The sequence below is a fragment of the Hyaena hyaena genome, unplaced genomic scaffold (assembly GCF_003009895.1).
Source record: "Hyaena hyaena isolate Hyena2069 unplaced genomic scaffold, ASM300989v1 scaffold_271, whole genome shotgun sequence".
NCBI lineage: Eukaryota > Metazoa > Chordata > Mammalia > Carnivora > Hyaenidae > Hyaena > Hyaena hyaena.
In genome coordinates, this window is record NW_024080902.1 from 1,511,794 (window position 1) to 1,535,480 (window position 23,687).

At 38.2% G+C, this 23,687-nt stretch overlaps 1 protein-coding gene across 5 annotated transcripts in view; it reads left to right on the forward strand.

The window, feature by feature from the left end:
• The first annotated feature begins 3,271 nt into the window (after positions 1-3,271).
• Positions 3,272-23,687, forward strand: part of FAM135A (family with sequence similarity 135 member A) — a 131,524-nt gene continuing 111,108 nt past the window's right edge. For 4 of the 5 annotated variants that reach the window (XM_039245802.1, XM_039245806.1, XM_039245805.1 and 1 more), the window contains exons 1-4: positions 3,272-3,499; positions 5,094-5,182; positions 20,439-20,528; positions 21,909-22,024. In XM_039245802.1, the coding sequence (XP_039101733.1) occupies positions 21,948-22,024 (77 nt within the window). In that variant the 5' untranslated portion in view covers positions 3,272-3,499; positions 5,094-5,182; positions 20,439-20,528; positions 21,909-21,947. The remainder of the gene's footprint in view (positions 3,500-5,093; positions 5,183-20,438; positions 20,529-21,908; positions 22,025-23,687) is intronic. The other variant, XM_039245804.1, reaches the window with a different exon arrangement.

Consider the following 23,687-nt stretch of genomic DNA (forward strand, 5'->3'; position numbering starts at 1 on the left):
TCAAAAATACCACTTAAATAGATCCTTCCTTGAAATCCTTCAGTGGCCCACCATGATATGATCTTTGCCTACTTCTCTAACTTCACATCCCCAAACTGTGGCCATCAAATTGCTCTTAGATTTAGTTCTGTGCAAAGATAAGTTTCTTATTACATAGTTCTGTCTGATATCTTTCCCTTTTTATTTCTCCACCTCCACACACATACACACATATCCCACTTTATTAACTCCCTGGAATCATTTTCTCTTGGAAGTCTTTCCTGACTCATGACCTCTTCCAGCCAAAATTGGATTCATGCGCTTCCTCTGAGCTCCAGAGAAGCTCCTCCTTGTGCACCTATCTCTGCACTATATATATTACTTCATAAAGTAATTATGCAAACACCACCCAAGTTCTTTTTATTCATGCTGGTACCCTCCAAAATTAGTACACTATTTGGCACATAAATGATTTAAAAATGTGATTTGAATAAAAAGAACACATAACAGAGACGGGATCTTGGCACAGGGTGTATTTTAGGAAGGGCACAGATGTGTAAATGCAAATAATGGAATATTTCATATATTTTTCTAAGAGAGACAAGACTAAAGGAATATAAAAGCCTTTCAGCTTTGAGCCTATAAAGTCAAATCACAAAAACAATATAGATCCTTATGAGAAAGGATATGAAAATGGTATTTGGCTATTTAAAAAAAAAAAAAGAGATTAGGAACCAGGAAAGCAGACCATTCATGCAAATGCTAATAGACTGGTAATAATAAGATTACAAGGCACACACAATCATGTTAAAAATACATACTAAGGGGCGCTTGGGTGGCTCAGTCGGTTAAGTGTCCGACTTTGGCTCAGGTCATGATCTCACAGTTTGTAGGTTCAAGCCCCACATCGGGCTCTGTGCTGACAGCCAGCTCAGAGCCTGGAGCCTGTTTCTGATTCTGTATCTCCCTCTCTCTCTGACCCTCCCCTGCTCACGCTGTCTCTCACTCTCTCTCAAAAATAAAAAAAACATTTAAAAAAATACATACTAAGATGAAGAAAAACCAGAAGATAAATTATATTCAAAATCTACCCTCAAATGGCCTAGGCTACAAGGCATCGTTACAGATGGTCCCTTACTTATGATGGCTTAACTTGCCTCTTACAACTTTACTATGATGAGAAAGTGGTAAGAATTCCGGAGTAAACAAACTGCAAATTTTGACAAAAACAAACCTTTTTTTGGCAAAATGCTGTATATTCTGTCACAACACTGGGCAGTGGGAATGTGCCACAGCTCCCAACCATGCAATCCTGAAGGTAAACCACCAATCCACTTAGAACCATTCTGGTTTTCAATTTCAGTGCAGTATTCAAGAAATTACATGACAAATTCAACATTTTATTATAAAATAGACTTTGTGTTACATGATTTTGCTAGACTGTAGGCTAATATAGGTATTCTAGCACATTTAAGGGAGGCTACGCTAGGTTGCGTATGCTTTGTAAGTAAGATGTATTTCATGCATTTTCAGTTCAATGTTTTCTTAAATTAAAAAAATTAATGTTTTATTTTAAAATTTATTTCTGAGAGACAGTGTGAGCAGGGGAGAGTCAGAGAGAGAGAGAGAGAGAGAGAGAGAGAAGAGAGGGAGGAGATACAGACTCTAAAGCAGGCTCCAAGCTCTGAGCTAGCTGTCAGCAGAGCCAGACGCAGGCTCGAACCCATGAACCTTGAGATCATGACGTGAAACGAAGCCTGACGCTTAACCGGCTGAGCCACCAAGGCGCCCCTTCTTAAATTCTTTTTAATGTTTATTCATTTTTGAGAAACAGAGAGAGAGAGCGAGAGAGAGCACAAGCAAAGGTGAGGCAGAGAGAGGAAGACACAATTCCAAGCAGGCTCCAGGCTCTGAGTGGTCAGCATAGAGCCGGAGGCAGGGCTCAAACCCACAGTGAGATCATGACTTAAGCCCATGGCTTGAGCCCATGACCTGAGCGGAAGTAGCCACCCAGAAACCCCAGTGGGTTTTTTTTTTAATTTATTTTGAGAGAGAGAGAGAGAGAGAGCGAGCGAGCGAGAGAGCACTACCAGTGGGGTAGGGACAGAGACGCCAAGAGAATTCCAAACAGGCTGTGTTGTTGGAGTAGAGCCTGACAGGGGGTTCAAACTCAGGAACCATTGAGATCACCCAAGCCAGTACCGACTATGTTTAACCCTCTGGACCACCCAGGCACTCCCAACTCACAATATTTTCAATTAATGATGGTATTATAAAGTCATAACTCTGTCATAACACAAGGAAAATCTGTATTCCCAAATAAGTGCACAAATCCTTTTCTTTTGAATTCGTTTTTAAAACATACATATAAAACTTACCATTTTAACCATTTTTAGAAGTACAGTTCAGTGCCATTAAGTACACTCATTGTTCTACAATCACGAACACTATTCATCCTCCTAATTCACTTTTACACACACCACAGCCACCATTTCCTTTTTTTTCCCATTAACTTTGCTTTAGTAACATAGCTACAAAAAGTTCGCCGGGATTAGATTCAGAAACTGGGGTGAGAAAGTAAACCAGTGAAGGATTATCCTTCACGGGATATCCAAATGATAGCCTTCTTTTAATGGAATTTCAAAGCTAAAGACTTCTCTTCATCGCCCCCCTCCCCGCCTTTGTGAGCATCAGTAACCCAGCAGTAACCATAGCAGCATCCACGATTTCTCCAAAAATGCAAAAAGTCCCTAAAAGCCAGCAGTCTGGAGCCAGCGTGATCTCCTGCAGCTTCTTTTCCTACTGTGCAAGGGGAGTAGCGCAGGGACTGGGTTCTTCATCCAGGACCGCAGCCAAGAAGGCAAGAAAAAGCGAATAAAGAACAACGTGAGAAATAAAGGTGAAGTCTTAGCACTCCCTCCTTTTGCGCTTCTCCTGTAACCTCCTTTTCAGCATAAGATACAACCTCTCATTTTGTTTCTTTAAACCCCTAGTCCGACCTTTCCACGGGCGTTCGCGCATTTTATTGACGCAAAACTCCCGTTCTCGCGAGAACTTGGGATCGAGAGCTGAATAGAGTGAACAAATCCCAAAATCTCTGTTGGCGCTGGAGCTAAAGAGGCGGTTGAGAGCCTTGGAACGAGGGGGAGGGGCGGGGCGAAGTGCTTCGAAAGGGCGGGGCCTAGCCTTAAAGAGGGGAGGGACCAGGGAGGAGTGGGGAGGCGAGAGAAGGCCGGGGGCGGGGCCGCGCGGCCGGAGACCTGTTGATCGCAGGTAGCGCTGGCTTGCCGGGGATCCCTCGGGACTGGGGCGACTGCGCATGCTCGCTGGCCGTAGTGGGCCAGTAGCTGAGCGGCGGTGACGAACCGGCTCCTCCGTTGCGGTGGTTGCGGTTGCTGCGATGGCGATGTGAGGGGGCCCGGGGCGGGATGGTGCTGACCCGGGTAGGGCCGTCTTTTTCCAGCAGGTCAACAAGCTCCTCCGTCCAACAGGCGGTGGAGGAGGCCGAGCCCGACGAAAGGTAAGCCTCTAACTGTGTTCTCCGTCTCTCGGGTTCCCCAAACCCGGGACCCCTCCCTCCCTCTTTCCCACGGGCCCGGCAGGAAGCGGCCTCCTTCTCCTTGTGCCCGCTCGCCGGCTCCGGCCCCTCACCGGGCTCTTCCCGGTCGGAGCCCAGCCCCGGGTTCGCTGAAGGTCGGTGGGGACGGCTGTGCAGAGTGCCCTCCCGGTGGCGAGGAGCCACGGCGCTCCCCGGGCGCTCCCTGGCTCCCCTGCGGCATGTCCTTCGGCAGGCTCTTCCTGAACCTCATTCCTCCAGTTCCCAGACCTCGCCTGCCCTTCGCCGTCGGCTCCGTCGTCGCCGCTCTGCCCTCCCTTTACCCCTCTTTTCGTAGTTCTGCTCTTTCATCCCCTCCTCCCGCGTGCCCTTTTCTCGGCTGGTCTCTGCGTTGAGGCGGTGTATCGTTTTGCTTCCCTCGACTTCTTTCATCTCCCTGTGCATCCCTGGTCTGGCTCTTCTTCCCGACTCTCCTTACCCTCACCGACCAAGTTTGCCTCTGTGATTTCTTCCTCGGCTCTCTCCTCATCTTTCTCCTGTCGGCACTTCATCTTCGTTCTCTTTTGTGAGTTTCTGATGGTGTGTTTGCTGTAACGTCGTTTTGCGCTGGAGTTCGTTCAGTGCCCCACCTCACCTTGGCAGGCCCTCACTCCCTGAATGCTTAGCTCTCTTTTTGGTACCCTGTTTCGTCGCTCTCCGTCTGATGGCTCCCGTCCTTTTCCTTTATTCCTTTATTCCTGTTACCTAACCTTGGGTGTTTTCTCTCTTTCTCTCTCTCTCTCTCTCAAACTGCTTTTGGTGTTTTGAGATTTTGTTTTGTTGTTTTTGTTTTTTGCTTTTGCATAGATCGAGCCTCTTCAGTCTTTTTACTTTTCATTATATCTCTGAAGAGTTCTGTCTCTTCTGCTTTCTACCTAACTTAGGTAGGTATCCACTCAATATTCTTAATTCAGCTTTCAGTTTAATAAAGTCTCTTCATCTTTTTTCTTCCCTCACTGGGAATATCATCAAAAGAGTGACAGTAGCAATAAACCTCTTAATTTACTGATTGAACCTTTAATTTCTAAGAATTTATGTTATATGTCAAAAGAAGTAAGTTGAATATAGACTTGATGAAAGTATAAAGGGTTAAGATTTGTTAAAAGCTTATCTACAAACGTAAGATTAAAATTTGGAAATTCTGCTGCCCTTCAGTAAATAGTTTTCCAAGAGCTAACCTTAAATGAAATTTAACAAATTTTATTTTAGAAAATTCATTATTAATTTGATGTTTTATGTATTTACTATTACAACTGCATCATCTTTTTGAGGGTCTCTGTTCTCTTTAATAAATGCATATAATTTCTACTAATTTAAGAATAGAAATAGTGTGCCTCCTGAATGAAAAATATGTGAGAAAAGAAGTACTAAATTTTTGAATTGGGCAAAAGACCTTTTTAACCAGTGTTGTAGCCCCCCCATCTCATTTACATAAAACCACTGTGTTTAAATAATGGTTAGTATTTTATTTTGAAGGCATCTGCTGAAGCACTTTCAGTGAAGTTTGCCTTTATTCTAGGGTGGAAGATCGACTGGATTATGTATTTCGTTCTGGAATCTCAAAGCAGTCCACAAACAGTAAATTCTTCCTTACATTGTCTATGTCAGGTAGGAATTAATTTTTTCTGTTTCTGTTGTACAGAAGGGAGACACCAAGGCAAAAAAAAATGTAGTTTTCTAATCAAAGTGATACTCGAAGTAAAAGTGGAGGGAAATACAATTTAGGATTCAGTGTCACGAAGCCACACCTCTTTTGGAAGAACTAGAAATTATTGTGTGTGGTAAGAGGTGATGAACACCTCAACTTTTTTTTTTTTTTAATATTTTTATTTATTTCTAGGAGAGTAGGAGAGAGAGAGACAGCGTGAGCAGGGGAGGGTCAGAGAGAGAGGGAGTCACAGACTGAAACAGGCTCCAGGCTCTGAGCTGGCAGTCAGCACAGAGCCCGATGCGGGGCTCGAACCCATGAACCGTGAGATCATGACCCAAGCGAAAGTCGGACGCTTAACTGACCAAGCCACCCAGGCGCCCCTGAACACCTCAACTTTTAAGACTTTTTAAAAATGATTTTTCCAATGCAAATAGAGATAACTGCTGCTTTTGAATATAGCTTTCCACCTTTCAAAGGCAGTTTTTTTTATTTTTAGGTAACAATTTTTTTTTAATGTTTTATTTATTTCTAGGAGAGAGAGAGACAGCGTGAGCAGGGGAGGGTCAGAGAGAGAGGGAGTCACAGACTCCAAAACAGGCTCCAGGTTCTGAGCTGGCAGTCAGCACAGAGCCCGATGTAGGGCTCGAACCCACGAACCGCGAGATCATGACCTAAGCGAAAGTCGGATGCTTAACCGACTAAGCCACCCAGGCGCCCTGGTAACAATTTATTAAAAGAGTAAATGCCTACAAATTATAGTTGGTATTTTTCTTTTTTAGTGTATTGATTGTGTGCTGTTAGAAATTAAAATAAAAATTTATGGTGGACAGCAGGCACCGAACTTGAGTCAGAAGATCTAAACTAGGGGCATTTGGTGAGTCAGTCGTTAGCATCCGACTTTGGCTTAGGTCATGACCTCACAGTTCATGAGTTCGAGCGAGCCCCACGTTCGGCTCTGTGCTGACAGCTCAGAACCAGGAGCCTGCTTCAGATTCTGTGTCTCCCTCTCTCTCTCTCCTCCCATCCTCCACTTATGCTGTCTCTGTCTGTCTCTGTCTCTGTCTCTCTCTCTCTCAAAGATATAAATAAACATTAAGAAGATCTAAACTATTATGATGACTCATGACATTAATTTGTAGAAGCCACTTAACCTCTATAGCTAGGTGTCTCTACCTGTAATAAGTGGGTAAAAAGGTGGCTACCCAGTGATCTTTCAGTAGCAAAGAAAGCCTTATTTAAAGATACTTAGGGCCACCACAGACAAAAATTGCTATGTAAATACTTTATTTCCATCCTTTTTAGACTGTAAGAGTATAATCGAATGCTTAAATTCCAGATCAAATTGGAATATAGATTTTTAAATTTAATTTTAGACTTCTGTGAAAAATCTAGTAGCATGCTGGTGAACTATATACTGGCTTATATTAATGTTCATATACAATGAAACAGATGCTGTCACATTCAATATATAGAATTAAAATGCCCTTTGTCAGGATTTGACACAGACAGAAGATGCAGGAGTTATTCGTATATCTTTGGTTACCTATATAATTTTCTGTTGTCTTATATTTTAGTCTTGTTTATTGTAGAAATAGACCCTTGACAGTGGAGGCTCTTTAAGAATTAAAAAGGGCACAAATTTCCTTCACTTTGATTCTAGGTATTGAGGAAAAACTACTTAAAAGTGAGTTTTGTGACAGGTACATCTGTGTATTTAAGTGAATGGCTGGAGATGGGTACACATAGATTGGAAATGAAGAATGCGTTTTTTGTTTTTTTTTTTTTAATTTTTAATGTCTGCTTATTTTTGAGAGAGAGAGACACACACACAGAGCATGAGTTGGGGAGGGGTAGAGAGAGAAGGAGACCCAGAATCCAAGCAGGCTTCAGGCTCTGAACCGTCAGCACAGAGCCCGACGCGAGGCTCGAACCCACGAACTTTGAGATCATGACTCCAGCTGAAGTTGGACGCTTAACTAACCGAGCCACCCAGGCACCCCGAGGAATGTGTTTTATATTTTTATTTTTCCTGAGTTGTTTTTCAGGAAGAAAGTCTAGAAATGAATAAGCAGCATGGTGATACAAAAATTAAAGCCTAATCAACTCAATGATTTTTTAGAAAAGTTACAAAGCACAAATTGTTAGATCTAGATTTTTCAGAAGGAATAGAGTGAAACAGCTCCATAGTCGGTTTCACCATTTTATTTTTTAAGGTAAGCATTTTTTAACAAGTACATACTTAGTTATCAATAATTGGAAGATAGAGGTGTCCAGCATATTATGCCATATTATACCAGGTCTCTCCTACTTGAATAATCCCTTCTTATTTTGATGAAATAATCTTTATCAACTATTTCTTAAACAAAACAATATTCTGGGAAAATATAGCATATTTCCTTTTATGGGATTAAGTCTCTTTACACCATCCATAATACAGAAAGTATTTCTAAATTATATTATCAGTATAGAAGTCTATAACTCACAGTATTTGGGAACATTTCTCTTAAGTTATATGAAATATCCTTTTGCTACAGTTCTTAATATAATCAGAAATAGAAGAATTCTTTCATTGACATCCCCTTAAAGTTGTCTTATAGGATGCAGCTGCTTCATTCAAGATTGGTTTTAGATCAGTGGTATCTCTGACATCTGCTCCTTGATGTCTTCAAGTTGCCTGTAAGTCATGGCCTGCAACGGGAAATACTGCCCACTGTACATATCTAAACAGCACGGTCAGGGTTTATTGACAGTCACAGTTTCAGACCTTAGAGGCCTATATTTCCTTTGTCTTCTGGAATTGAGGACCCTAGATGTTAAAACCACCCACATTCTTCCTCAGGGTTACTGAAAATTCATTCTTTTCCTCAGGAGGGATAAGATTAGAGTATAGAGTATCACTAGTCCCATTTTATAACATTAATAACTTTTGTTTCAGAGTATAATAATTATATAATATAATGCTTGCCAAGGGACCCAGTTTTGTAGAGGAGTTCTGAAATAGTCCTCCAGACAGAGGAAACCAAAGGAATGTCTTTAAGAGGTGAAATTAGTAGAAAAAGTTTTTGAATAGAGAGTTGAAATATTCAGTTTCCCTCTTTTTTCCTGGTTTTCCTCAACACCTAAGATGATCTTAATGGGAGCCAACTCTTTTCCCTTTAAGGTCTGATGGCCTATAAATGACAATATATATATTTTTAAGTTTATTTATTTATTTTGAGAGAGAGTGAGAGAGAATGCAAGCAGAAGCAGGGGAGGGGTAGAGAGACAGGGAGAGAGGGAATCCCAAACAGGCTTCATGCAGTAGGAGCAGATCCTGACATGGGGCTCGATATCACAAACTGCAAGATCATAACCTGAGCCAAAACCAAGAGTCGATTACTTAACCTACTGAGCCACTGAGGCACCTCCTAAATGACAAGATTTTTAAACCATGCAGTTGAAACTGATAATAGGGACGCCTGGGTAGCTCAGTAAGTTAAGCGTCTAACTTCGGCTCAGGTCACGATCTCAGTTTGTGAGTTCAAGCCCCACATCGGGCTCTGTGCTAACAGCGCAGAGCCTGGAGCCTGCTTCGGATTCTGTGTCTCATTCTCTCTCTGCCTCTCCCCCACTAGTGCTCCATCTCTCAAAAGTAAATAAATATAAAAAACTTTAAAAAAAAAAAGAAACTGATACTAAAAACCTATTTAGTTGAGTTGCATTATTTCTCTAAATGAAGTAGTATTTTAAAAATTGAGATAAGGGGTACCTGGGTGGCTCAATCAGTTAAGCATCTGACTCTTGATCTCTGCTCAGGTCTTGATCTCAGGGTCATGAGTTCAGGTTCCACATTTTGGGCTCTGTGCTAGATATGAAGCCTACTTAAAAAAAATTGAGATAAAATATTAAGATGTAAGGAATTGTTGAATCACTTTATTGTACACCTGAAGCTGATATAATATTATATATGTTAACTATACTGGAATTAAAATAAAAACCTAATAAAAAAAGGGAAAAAATTGAAATAAAATCATAATATCAGCTATTTATTGGGCACTGTGCACCAAGTTCCATGCTTATGGCTTTATGTGTGTATGTGTGTGTATGTGTATATGTATATGTGTATATATGTATATATATTTATTTGTATGTGTGTGTATATGTATATATATATACATGTTATCTTTTTAAGTCTTTTGACCTAGGAGTTACAAATATTCTTCCGTTTGAAAAGGGTAAGATTTAGCAAGTCTGGATTAGAATCCACATCTCTTGAACATCAAAGTTACTGGTAGACTAAAGAAAGCAAGAAAGCATAGACTTTTAAGAAAGCATTGTTTGTTTCTTAGAATATTTTTTCAAAGAGGGGTGCCTGGGTGGCTCAGTAGGTTAAGCATCTGCCTTCAGCTTAGGTCATGATCTTGCCATTCATGAGTTTGAGCCCCGTGTCAGGCTCTGTGCTGACAGCTCGGAGCCTGGAGCCTGCTTCAGATTCTGTTTGTCTCTCTCTCTCTGCCCCTTCCTCACTCTCGCTCTGTCTCTCTCAAAATAAATAAACATTAAAATATGTTTTTAATTTTTTTTTTAACACTTATTCACTTTTGAGAGACAGAGAGAGCACAAGTGGGAGAGGAACAGAGAGAGAGAGACATAGAATCTGAAGCAGGCTCCAGGCTCCAAGCTGAGCTGTCAGCATAGAGCCTGATGTGGGTCTTGAACTCATGGACCATGAGATCATGACCTGAACCAAAGTCAGACGCTTAACTGACTGAGCCACCCAGGTGCCCCAAAAAATGTTTTTAAAAAAAGAATATGTTTTCAAAGAGAGCATTATAAATCTTTTTGTTCTGGTTCTGAGCTTTGTCATCTGTTGAGATAACCAATAAGGTGAAATAGTTTAAGCGGTGCTGGGCAGCTCCCCAAACTAGGTAGTAGATAATGGCTGTGGTTCTTTCTGAACTTCTCTTCATTTTAAAATAGGTAACTAGTTTTTGGTCATTTGGGCCATTCTTGCTTTTTAGAGTAAATAATAACATGCTGCATTCAAAGAAGTTCTGTATTATGTTACTGGCAGGTTTATTTTATGGCATTGATGTGTCCCTGAGAAGTTTATATGAGCTGGTTTTAATAAATTAAATCTATTTTCCCATTGTTGATATGTCAGAGGAGGCTTTCATTAAGTGTCCCATAATGAGCAATAAAAGTTATTTCTCTGTTTCTTTACTTCATTCTCACTTAGTAAATCAACTATGGGAATACTCTCAGGAGTTACCAACATTCTTTTTATTTTTAAGAAATATTTTTTCTATGGATTTTCTATCACATTAATACCAAATTGTCCAAAGTGAACATTTTTTTTTATGTTTATTTATTTATTTTGATTGAGAGAGATGTGTGCATGAGCTGAGGGAAGGGCAGAGAGAGAGAGGGAGAAAGAGAATCCCAAGCAGGTTCTGCACTGTCAGCACAGAGCCTGACATGGGGCTCAGTCTCACAAATGGTGAGATCATGACCTGAGCTGAAATTTAGAGTCAGACACTTAACCTACTAAACCACCCAGGCATCTCCAAAGTGAATAATGTTTTGTTTTGAGAATGCTTACTTCTTAATCTAAGTGCCAATTCTAAGATTAGTAATCATGTATTTCTCTTTTATTAGCTAACAACTGTTTCAAAACCAAAGTTTAAAGAAATTAGAAAATAATGTCTTTACAACTTCAGATTTTGTGTTTCTAGGTGTGGGATGTGAGACATTTGAAGATTTCATAATTAGAGAAAAATGCTAATTACATGGGAAATTAAATGTTAATTTACCAAGGGTAATTTTTTTCATTAATTCTGATTTCAGTTTTTCTTTTAGTGGGGGCATATTTATCTCATGGCTTGATGATCATTCAGTCTATTTCCTATAACAATTCAGGTGTGGACTTTACAATTATTTAAGTTTAGATTTAGGCCATATAGCTTGGCACATTTGAGGGTTTTGTCGTTTTTCCATTATTTCTTAACTGTAATCTTGAATAGGTTATATACACTTTTTGCTTTTTAGTTCCCTTACCTATAAAGTGGAGTAATTATAGCTGTTTTCAGATTTTTATGAGAATTAAATCACATAGTTAAAGTTACTGGTATAATTATAATAATAGGTACTCCAAAAAGTTCTGAATCTTTATATTTGGTTTCAATTTGATAGTGCTGTTTTGTTTATATTTGATGTCAATAGAGAAACATACAGCTACTTCAAATATACTTTGTCTATCAAGTTGTTCGCATTATTTTCCCTTTGGAAGGTCTCCTCTTCCCCTGTCTCTAAAAGAGAAGAATTTAGCACTCTTTTCTCTTCTTAAATATTTCTGTAATTTGGGCAGTATAGCATATGGCAGGCTCTCAGGAATTCATTGTGATGAGTAAGCAGTAGCAGGAAAACTTTCTAGACCAGTGATCTTCATTAATTTACATCTCCCTTCTACTGTAATTATTCTGATAAGCTCACCTTTGCTGTGAATCAGGTTTTGAAATGAGAGATGTTACTGATGAAAATGTGTTGTGCATGTGAATAATTGTGAAGACAAAAAGAGTGTTAAAAGCCATCTGAATGGTGTGATCTTCAGAGTCAGGCAAGTGACAGGTGGCTTGGTCATTTTAGAGCAGGATATAATACGGTGACTTAGCATGTTTAGCCCCTGCAAGAGGGAGCTTATGAAGGTGGGTAAGGTGTCAGGACCTAAGCCAAACAGAAAGGGAACTCAATGTAAATCAAGAAATAAGAACACATTCAGATGCTTAGATATTTAGACTGATATTTAGACTGAACAAACCAATACAAACATAACCAATGTAGATGGCTACAATTATACCAGATGGCAGGGTTAGAGATAGAGACTAATCCAGATAACACTGGTTGGTTGTTCTCAGTTTGCTGTTGTATGGTCTGGCTTGGTCAGGATTAGCTCAAAGACTGTAGGGGCCTGAACCTATGTGGATTAGAGTTCTACGATGCTCTAGGTGAGTGGGATTCAGAAAAGGCGGTAGGTAGCTCAGCACACTCCCACACCCAAGATACACATCTTAATACTCTTATCAGTTTGCTATACCACTTGACTGTTATAAGAATATTTTTTTCACAAAGTTAGGAGAACAGCATTTTGAAGGCTTCTGAAGGTGCTCCTATTTTGAGCTTCCTGCTTATTCATTAGGAGAAGCCCAAGAAAATGAATCCAAAGCTGACTAGCCAGTAACAAATTGATTGAGTTAACCTCCTTCTTTTTTCCCATCATATTCCTGTTTAACATTTTTGAATTGAAGTGTATGTGTTAGGTGCTTTCCTCTGTTGGTCTCAGATCCCAAATGTCAGTCTCAGGCCACACATATCTGTCATAGTGTGAACCCCTCATTTACTTGGGCTCGAATGTGCTGTTCCTTCATTTGGTATCAGTTCCTATATGTCTGTCACAATTTGAGTTTCTCACTACATTGAGTATGAACATTTGAAGATGTGTTTATTTTTTGTACAATATAGGCCCTAAGTGCAAGCTTACTATGTTGTCTAGTGTTTAGCTGAAAAAACAGTGAATTTTTTCCTAAAGCCGGAAAACAAATTGAAACGTGTTTTACTCACTGATAAATGGTATACTGATTGCCAACATAAAGCCTTTGTAGGGGAGTTTTAAGGGTAAGTTGGCCCATAGTGATTTTTGCCATATGTTGTGTTAGTATCTTCTACATAAGATTAGGCATCATTTTTCAGACTGTCAGCTCTGAATCCATTTGTGCATGGCTGCTAACTTGGGGCTAGAATCTAGAAGCTGGAGTTGTTGGCTTCATAACTGATAGAAGTGATTCCTTTATTCCTTGGGCTGGCAAAGGGAGTGTCTCAGAGTTCTAATTTGTTCAGCTCCTTTACTCTCTTCCTTGGGAGAAAGAACATCCATCCTTAGGACATATTTTTTGGGTCTACAATTTGAGTCAAGGCTGTTAGTGTTTTTACTTCTGTGAGAGGATCTGGTCATCCCTTATGGTCTCCAGTTATTTCATCTTTAGGAACCTCTAAGCTGTGCCTCTTAGTTTCAGATGTTTCTACATCCTTATAGATTTCTGATAACACTTGAATTCAGACTGTGTTCAGAATGGTTAGTGGTTAGCTGTTGCTTTAGGATTAGTGTAGATGATATAGGAGCATCTCCCACAGTTTTCCAGATATCCATTTCTGGACTTCCCTTTGTAGATATTGGAGGTCTCAGCTGATCTGATGGGAGTGAACGTCTCATAGTCTTAGAAACTGTGCATGGTTTTTATGCATCTAGTGCTATTTCTGGGGCAGTTACTATACATTCCAGCAGTTAAAGAGATTGTTTGGTATTACTAGCCTAACATATTCAAGAGACCTATGTATGTGTAATTTAAAACTTTCTAATAGCTGCATTTTAAACATTAAAAATAAGCTGGGAAAATTAATTTTTATAATATATCTTATTTAGCCCAACATATCTAAAATATTATGTCAAGATGCAATCAATATTAAAACCATATTAATGAGATGTTTATGTTCTTCTTCTGTAATAAGTCTTTGAAATCTAGGATGTACTTTATGCTTAGAGCGTATCTCAATTAGTGTACTACATTTTTAACAGATAAAGTAAAACATAGTCCTATCAAAATAATAAAGTTATGTTCAATGGAAAAATATTTTATACTGTGTTAGTGTTTGGATTTAAATTTTAAATTACTTTAAAATTAAAAATTCAGTTCTTCAGTCACCCTAGTCACATTTTAATTGTTCAATGGCCAGATGTGCCTAGTGGCCACTGTGTTAGACAGAGCAGCTCTAGAGGGCCAAGAACTTCTCTTACAAATTAATAGGTAGCTTTGTTTCTTTGGAAGTAAGCTAACTTTTCCTGAGGTATTATAAGGTAGTTGTCAGATTGCTTTCCCTGTCAGGATAAGAGCCTTTCAGGTATAAATTTCTCATTTATTATCAAAGGCCATTTCTGTTTGAGGGTTCCCGGTGGCTTCTTTGGATTGGAGTTTATAGTTTACTCAGCTAAATTCTCTTAGGGACCTAATAAATGGCCCTGGAAGGAACCCTACTTCAACAACCTCTCAAATTACTTTGTTTAGCTACTTTGCCAGATCCCAGAGAACAGAAAGAACAATTTAGTCTCAGGTAAATCAACTTAGTCCCTTAGCTTCAAATGCTCAGATTAAAGTGACCAATTCTAAGCCAGCAAGCTGGCTGTGGAGCAGAGATCCCAGGCATCGTCACCTTCCCAGCTCTTTCTTCACCTTCTTTCATTCTTAAGAGAGGACAGACCAGGATTTTTCTGTTTCATGAAGGGTCCTTTTCCTGAGGAGCTGAATGGCATAAGAATCAGTGTGAGATTGCAAACTCTAAATGCATTTATTTGCCCTGTAGATGAATTTGATTTGGACTACAGAGGTTTTTGTTTTGTTTTGTTTTTTTAACTAGTTAGCAACATCTAAAGTTTAATAGATTTCATCTTTAGAAGAAAAAACATTTCCAGTTTCTCGAAAATTCAGAAGCTGCTGACAGTGCTGGACCAGTAAGAATTGGCTGTACTTAAGTGGCAGTTGCTCCTTGTAATGGAAAAAGGGCAGTTTATGAAAACAGAATCAGACAGATCCCTCTTTTTAAATGTTTGTTTATTTCTGAGAGACAGAGACAGTGCAAACGGGGGAGGGACAGAGAGAGGGGGACACAAATCCAAAGTGGGCTCCAGGCTCTGAGCTGTCAGCACAGAGCCCAATGCGGTGCTCAAACTCAAGAACTGCAAGGTCGACCTGAGCCAAAGTCAGACACCCAACCGACTGAGCCACCTATGCCCCCTTAGATCCCTTTTGACTCTGAAAGTTCTCAGATTTTTTTCTTGCCTTTCTCTTTTTGCCTTTTCTGTTTGCCTATTTGTGTCTGTTTTTGTGCCAATACTATACTGTCTTGATGACTTCAGCTTTGTAGTAGAGGCTAAAGTCTGGGATTGTGATGCCTTCCATTTGGGTTTTCTTCTTCAATATTACTTTGGCTATTCGGGGTCTTTTGTGGTTCCATACAAATTTTAGGATAGGTTGTTCTAGTTTTGAGAAGGATGCTGGTGCAGTGTTGATTGGGATTGCATTGAAGGTGTAGATTGCTTTGGGTAGTATTGACATTTTAACAATACTCTTCTGATCCATGAGCATGGAATGTTTTTTTGTTTCTTTGTGTCTTCTTCAACTTCCTTCATAAGTTTTCTATAGTTTTCATCATACAGATCTTTTCCATTTTTGGTTAGGTTTATTCCTAGGTATTTTATGGTTTTTCAAAACACTATAGGAGAAAGCAGGAAACAACCTCCTTGACCTCAACTGCAGCAATTTCTTACTTGACCACATCCCCAAAAGCAAGAGAATCAAGAGCAAAAATGAACTATTGGGACCTCATCAAGATAAAAAGCTTCTGTACGACAAAAGAAACAATCAATAAAACTAACAGGCAACTGACGGAATGGGAAAAGATAGCTGCAAAGGACATATCAGATAAATGTCCAATGGCTAGTATCCAAAATCTATAAGGAACTCCCCAAACTCAACACCCGAAAAGCAAATAATCCAGTGAAGAAATGGGCAGAAGACATGAACAGACACTCCTCTAAAGAGATCATCCAGATGGCCAACAGACACATGAAATGATGCTCAGCATCCATCATCATCAGGGAAATATAAATCAAAACCACACTGAGATACCATCTCACACCGGTTAGAGTGGCTAAAATGAACAAATTAGGAGACTATCGATGCTGGCGAGGATGTGGACAAACAGGCACCCTCCTACACTGTTGGTGGGAATGTAAACTGGTGCAGCCCCTCTGGAAAACAGTGTGGAGGTTCCTCAAAAAATTAACAGTAGAACTCCCCTATGACCCAGCAATAGCACTGCTAGGAATTTACCCAAGGGATACAGGAGTGCTGCTGCATAGGGGCACATGTACCCCAATGTTCATAGCAGCACTCTGAACAATAGCCAAAACATGGAAAGAGCGTAAGTGTCCATCAACTGATGAATGGATCAAGAAGATGTGGTTTGTGTATACAGTGGAATACTACATGACAATGAGAAAGAATGAAATCTGGCCATTTGTAGCAACATGGATGGAGCTTGAGGGTGTTACGCTGAGCAAAATAAGTCAGGCAGAGAAGGACAGATACCATATGTTTTCACTTATAAGTGGAACAGGAGAAACTTAACAGAGGATCACAGGGGAGGAGAAGGGGAGAAAATAGTTGGGGAGAGGGAGGGAGGCAAACCATTAGAGACTCTTGAATGCTTAGAACAAACTGAGGGCTGATGGGAGTGGGGGAGAGGGGAAGGGGCTGATGAGCATGGAGGAGGGCACTTGTTGGGATGAGCACTGGGTGTTATATGGAAACCGACTTGACAATAAAGTATTTAAAAAAAAGAAATGGAATAAAAAAATCTTTCATTTGTTAGATGGAGATAAGTGTTGAGGAAAAAACATAAGGGAGGAAAGAGGATATACCAGGAAAGGAGAGTTACTGTTTTATTTATTTATTAATTTATTTATTTATTATTTATTTATTATTTGATTGTTACTATTTTAGATAGTGTGGCCAGGAAAGGGCTATTTGAGTCAAAAGGGCTTTTTTTAGAAAGAGGTGAAAAAATGATTCATGAGGATATTTGGGAGGGAAGAGTGTTCCAAGGAACAAATGGAAATGTCCTGGTGTAGAAATATATTTGGTTTGTTTGCAAATACAAGGAAACCAGTGGGCAGACTGGTAGGAGATAAGGTCAGGGAATTTAAGGAAGATAACAGATTATATGAGGCCATCATATAGGCCGTTGTAAAGGAGTTTTACTGAATATTGTGGGAAACTGCTGAAGGTTTGGAAGAGAGGAAAAAGATATTATTTTTAAATAATATAATTATATAACGTTAAATATACTATAAATTATATATAACTATATAATATTAAGTGTGTATATTATACAGTACATACAGGATCATCTGGCTGCTGCTTTTGAAAATAGCCTGCAGTGGGTGATATATTGCAATATAGGTTAGGTGGTGTTGCTGTAACAAAGAGTCCTAAAAGTCTGAGCAGTCTATATAGGTAGGACATCTGTGCTCTCTGAAGCCATTCAGGATTCCAGAATCTTTCTACCTTTTTGTTTTACCATTCTTTGGGGTTTTGTCCTGATTTGCATGGTCAAAACTAGATCACTAGCAAGAAGATGCTCCCATCTTTGAAAAAGGGAATCAGTTGCATCAAGAAGAATAAAATACCTAGGACTAGATTTAACAGAGAAGGTGAAAGACCTGTATTCTGAAAACTGTAAGACATTGAAGAAAGAAAGAAATCGAAGATAACACAAATGGAAACATATATTATGCTTATAGATTAGAAAATTTAATATTGTTAAAATGTCCATAGTACCCAAAGCAGTCTATAGATTCCGTGCAATCCCTGTCAAAATACCATTGACATTTTTCACAGAACTAGAACAGATAACCCTAAAATTTGTATGGAACAACAAAAGACCTTAAATATCAAAGCAGTCTTGAGAAGGAAAAACAAAGCTGGAGGTATCACTCCCTGATTTCAAACTATACTACAAAGCTGCAGTAATCAAAACAGTATGGTACTAGCACAAAAGCACATATAGATCAATGTAACAGAGTAGAAAGCCCAAAAATAAACCAATCTTATACGGTCAGTTAATCTGTGACAAGGGAGGCAGAAATGTATAATGGGGAAAAGACAATCTATTCAATAAATGGTGCTGAGAAAACTGGACAGAAACATGCAAAATAATGAAACTGGACCATTTTTTTTTAATACCAGATACAAAAAAAATCCAAAATGGATTAAAGAGTTAAATGTAAGACCTGCATCCAAAAAACTTCTAAAAGAAAACATAGGCAGTAAGCTTTTTGGCATTGAGTTTAGCACTCCATTGTTGTTGCTGTTGTTATGTCTCCTCAGGCAATGGCAGCAATAGCAAAAATAAACAAATGGGACTATATCAAACTAAGAGGCTTTTGCACATGAAGGAAACCATCAATCAAACAAAAATGCAGCCTACTGAATGGGAGAAGATACTTGTAAATGATATATCTGATAAGGAGTTAATAGCCAAAATATATAAAGAACTGTACAATTTGACAGAAAAAACAAAAACCAAACAACCTGATTAAAAAATGGACAGAGGACCTGAATAGACATTTTTCCAAAGAAGACATACAGATGTCCAACAGACACATAAAAAGATGCTCAACATCACTAGTCATCGGGGAAGTGCAAATCAAAACTACAATGAGATACCACCTCATAGCAATCAGAAAGACTAGTATCAGAAAGATGAGAAACAACAAGTATTGGTGAGGAAGTGGAAAAAAGGAAACCGTCATGCACTGTTGGTTGTAATGTAAATTAGTGTACCCACCATGGAGAACAGTATGGATGTTCCTCAAAGTATTAAAAATAGAAATACCATACAGTCCAGTAATTCATTCCATTTCTGGGTATTTATCCAAAGTAAATGAAAACACTACTTGCAAAAGCTGTATGCACCTCTGTGTTCATTGCAGCATTATTTAAAATAGTCAAGATATGGAAGGAATCTATATATCCATCGAGAGATGAGTGAATAAATAAGATGTGCCATGTAAATACAATGGAATATTACTCAACCATAAAAACGAATGAAATCTTGCCATTTGTAGCAACATGATGGGACCTAGAAGGTGTTTTACTAAGTGAAAAAAGACAAAGACAAATACCATGTGATTTCACTTATATGTGGTGTCTAAAACACAAAACAAATGAACAAGACGGAAACAAACTCATAGGTACAGAGTACAAACTGGTTGTTATCAGAGGGGTTGAAGGTGGGGGAATAGGCAAAATAGGTGAAGAGAATTAAGAGACACAGATTTCCAGTTATAAAATAAAAGAGTCACAGAGATGTAATGTACAGCATAGAGAATTTAGTCAATAATAATAACTTTATATAGTGACAAATGATAACCAGACGTATTGACGTGATCATAATGTGTAAAAATAGTGAATTAATATGTTGTACACTGGAAACTAACATATTCATGTATGTCAGTTATAAATGAATAAAAACTAAAATAGTTATTGAAAGTGGTAAGGTCTATATATTTATGATAGGTAAAAGAAAAAAATCTATGAAGAAGAGTGAATGTGACCTTTATTCTGTTTTTTAAAATGTTTTATTTATTTCTGAGAAAGGGACAGCATGAGCAGGGGAGGGTCAGAGAGAGAGAGGGAGATACAGAATCTGAAGCAGGCTCCAGGCTCTGAGCTAGCTGTCAGCACAGAGCCCGGTGCAGGGCTCGAACTCACGAACCATGAGATGATGACCTGAGCCGAAGTCGGACACTTAACCAACTGAGCCACCCAGGCACCCCTAATAGTTTTAGTATCTAAGGTAATTTTACCAAGGGCAAGAGGTTTTTTTTTTAGGCTATAAATATTTGGGGTGTGAACAAAACTATCCATAGTATATCCAGGCATTCTTTTTTGTCAAAATATTTAAAACATTTCAAGTGTGTATTGTGTATATGTGCACACATGCACATTTTATTTATAATTTCAGAAATCACTATACCCAAGGAAGTGTTTTAAAATGGTAAGTTTTACATCTTAAAAATTAATAGGCTTATAATATTTTGAAGATTCATGATTGTTTTTGAGCCACTGAACTAAGAAAGTCCTCTTATGTATTATTGTCCTTTGAAATATACACAAGTAAATCCTTAACAAAGATATATTAGTTAATATTGATATCAATGAAACTGTGAATAAAAAAATCTCTAAAACTTATTTTTAAGCCTTATGCAGGGTGCCTGGGTGGCTCAGTCAGTTAAGTGTCCGACTTCGGCTCAGGTCATGATCTCACGGTTTGTGGGTTCGAGCCCTGCGTCGGGCTCTGTGCTGACAGCTAGCTCAGAGCCTGGAGCCTGCTTCAGATTTTGTGTCTCCCTCTCTCTCTGACCCTCCCCTGGTCACGCTGTCTCTCTCTCTCAGAAATAAATAAAACATTAAAAAAAAATTAAGCCTTATGCAAGATAGAGATCTTTTAGATAAAATGAGATTGTTAAGTGACTAATGAAACATGTTTCCTTAAAATGGACTTCTTTATGTTTAAAATAGAACAAAATGTTTAAGATGTTATTTTCTTTCTTTCTCACAGGAGGAACAATATATTTTCAATAAGAATCATTAACTGGAAGTACAAGTTTGGTTATTAAATAATGTTAAAATGAAGCTTTAACCAGCAGAGGTAAGAATAAGTTACTTTTGTATTTACGAGATCGGAGTATTTGTCGGATTTCTATGAAACACGTTGCAAGCTAACATGTTACCCTGCCGCAATGCCATGGATGTGGGCAGAAGACTGGAAACTCCTAGATGAAAGAGAAAGATAGATTGTACTCATAGCAGTAGCGGTAGCTGTAGTACCAGGCAACACCTGCATATGAGTAGGTGGTTATTATATGAGAGGAACCCCAAGCTAAGGGGACCCAAATCTTTTATAATGGATAGTAAGCCTGTGCCTGACTTATGCCTCAGGGGGAGACTATCTCTATTAATGAATAAACAGATTTGCTCTTTGTTCCAGTATGAGACACTATCTTTGACTTCCAAGACTGTTCCCTAAACATACATCTTTGAAACGTAGCCTGGAACAGAAGCAGTTGGTGTCTCCTTGTAAAACATGCAGAAACAGGAGACTGGAGAATTGTCTTTCAACACTTTCTTAACTCTGAATTGTGTTTTAAAGCATGTGTTATTGATAAAGATGATTGTTACAGTACTTTTTTGAAATAGTGGAAAGATGGAAATCAATGAAATAATAATAGGAAATGGCTTAAATTATAAGATTCACAGTGTAATAGTAAACAATTGAAAATAATGTTATAAAACCACATTGACATAGGTGTTCATCAAAAAATTAAATGAAATAAACAGATTATAGAATATGCATGAGGTTTGATTCCATTTTTATAGAAATTTTACAATTGCACACACATGAAGAATATATACCCAAGTATACATTTTAGTGGATAGAATCATGAATGTTTTTATTTTTGCTTGTGTGTATTTTTTTAAACTCCTTAAATGAATACTTCAGGCTTTTGTAATGAGGGGAAATTGTTTTTTGAAATTTAAAAATGAATAGTAACTTAAGAACTTCACCTAACAGAAAAAAACCTTCATAAATTTATGGGATTAATGAATGCTAATTCTCTTTTTGACTCTGGGGTTTATGTGCAGTGTGAATAATTAGGTTGCTTACTTTTTTCCTTTACTATTTTATCTGTAATAGATAAAGTCCAGGGTTTCTTTTAGAAATTTGCCATATTATTTATTATCACATAGATGTCACACAGGGAAACAAATCTTAGAAAATGAATTGTGTTAGATTATATCTTAAATACTTGATAATTGCTGTTTAGTAAATAAATTATTAGTAAGTATATTTTGTTGATTCTGGTGCTAATTAGTTGGGATAAACTAAGGTACACTGAGCTAATTTGCTTCGTTGTTTCATTTTATTTTCTGCCTATAGATCATACTCTGAAATATGTTAAAATATTAGTGGTTTTGTAAGTTGGCATTTTTGTTGTACTTCTCGTGATTTTCCCCTTCTTTTACCAAGGTGCTGTCACCAGATTTGTCTTCTGAGTATAAATTGAAAATGACTGAAGTTCAAGCAATGGTAGAATTCTCTGTGGAGCTAAACAAGTTCTACAATGTGGATTTATTTCAGAGAGGGTGTGTATTTTAATTGTGAAGATTATCTATCTTGCATAGGAAAAGATGTACAGTTTTCATTTAATTTAATTGCATACTTATATTCCAGCATGTATAAAGAAAACAATGAACTGTATTCAAGTAATTATTTTCTTAGAGAAATTTTAGTTTTAAGTAGAGGCTTAAGGATTATTCATATGGATTTAATGATAATGCTGAATGTATGTAATGTGCGTTTATGAATTTGTCCTGAGCCTTGAGAGGACTTTTATGAAAATGCATATGATCTCACTTTTGCTTGTAAAAGCTTATGGTTTATGGGGAAAAATAAAATATATGCACAAAACAGCTAAGTGGAAACACAAAATGATGAATATTCAAGAAGTGTATATAGAAAGTGCTCTAGGAATCAGGACAGAAAGACATCTTTCTGGGTTAATATGTTAGGAAAGTCTTGGAGAGAGAGAATCAAAGTAGGCATAAGATAAAGTAAAAAACCCTTTTGGTAGGAGAGAGCAGCATGAATCAAGTCTTGGAAATAAGAATGAACATGCTGCTTTAAAGTATATTTGGTAAATTGGATATTTTCTGGGAGAATTGCAGAAGAAAAGATAGTAAAGAAAGGAGAGGTTATGTTTGTGAAGGGCTCTTAGTGTCTGGGAATGGGATTTGGTTGACAGTAAGGATTTGGTCAGCCATCAGTGGTTTCCAAGTAAGAATGAAATTATCACTGTTAGTACAATAAACACTTACTAACATGATGGAGATTGTGATATATTAGGTTAATTGTTGTGTAGAAGAAATAGAAGACTAGGGGACAGTTAGAGGTGCTTGCAGTAACTCAGGTAAAAACCTGAAGTTCTGTACTAAGAGTGGGTGAGAGAGATTTTCTATTTGTTGTTGTTGTTTTGTTTGTTTTATTATTTTTGGCTGGTCTTGGCTTTGCCATCTTGTTGCAAAAATAAAAACAGCTGTCCTCTGCTTTACTCCACATGGTCTCTCACTCCTCAGCAGGACAGGCTGGACTTGTTTTCATAGCAGAGACAGGAGTCAAAGAAAGAGCAGAGGAGGCAGGACCCCTTGCATTGGCTCTCTTGTTACTTCCACTCCATTCAGTTGACTAGGCAACTTATAAGGCTAGCCCAGGAGTCTAAGCTGGCAGTTCTTAGGCTAGTAAAACTTACTTTAAAACTTTATGAGGCTTCTCTATGTCTGATGCAGTTCATTCCAAGCTCTGGAACTCATGCCCTCAATTGTCTTTTGAGACATGACTATTCTCTAGATATAATCACTACTATTTGGGGAATCAGAATTCTGTGGGATCATGCCCTTAAACTTCCTAAAAGCCTTTTTGTCAAACTGAATGTCTACTTAGACACTCCCTTAATTTCTTTAGGGATCTTAACAAAAGGATTTATAGTCATGCCCTTAATATGATCTTTGTCCATAGCAGCATTTTATTTGGAAAATCATTAAGGAGTTTTGTTTTCCAATTTAGCAAGTCCTGGTCCATCTTTATTCCCTCTAGGTTCTGTTTGTAAAATGACTAGTTCTTTCTTTAGCTCATCCCTTTCTTGCAAAACTTATTAAACTTAGCAAGGAGCAGCAAGTTGACATTTTCATCATTCTGCGTAGAAATTAATTTGCTCAAGTCCCAAAGTTTCATAGATACATTGTCCAGCTT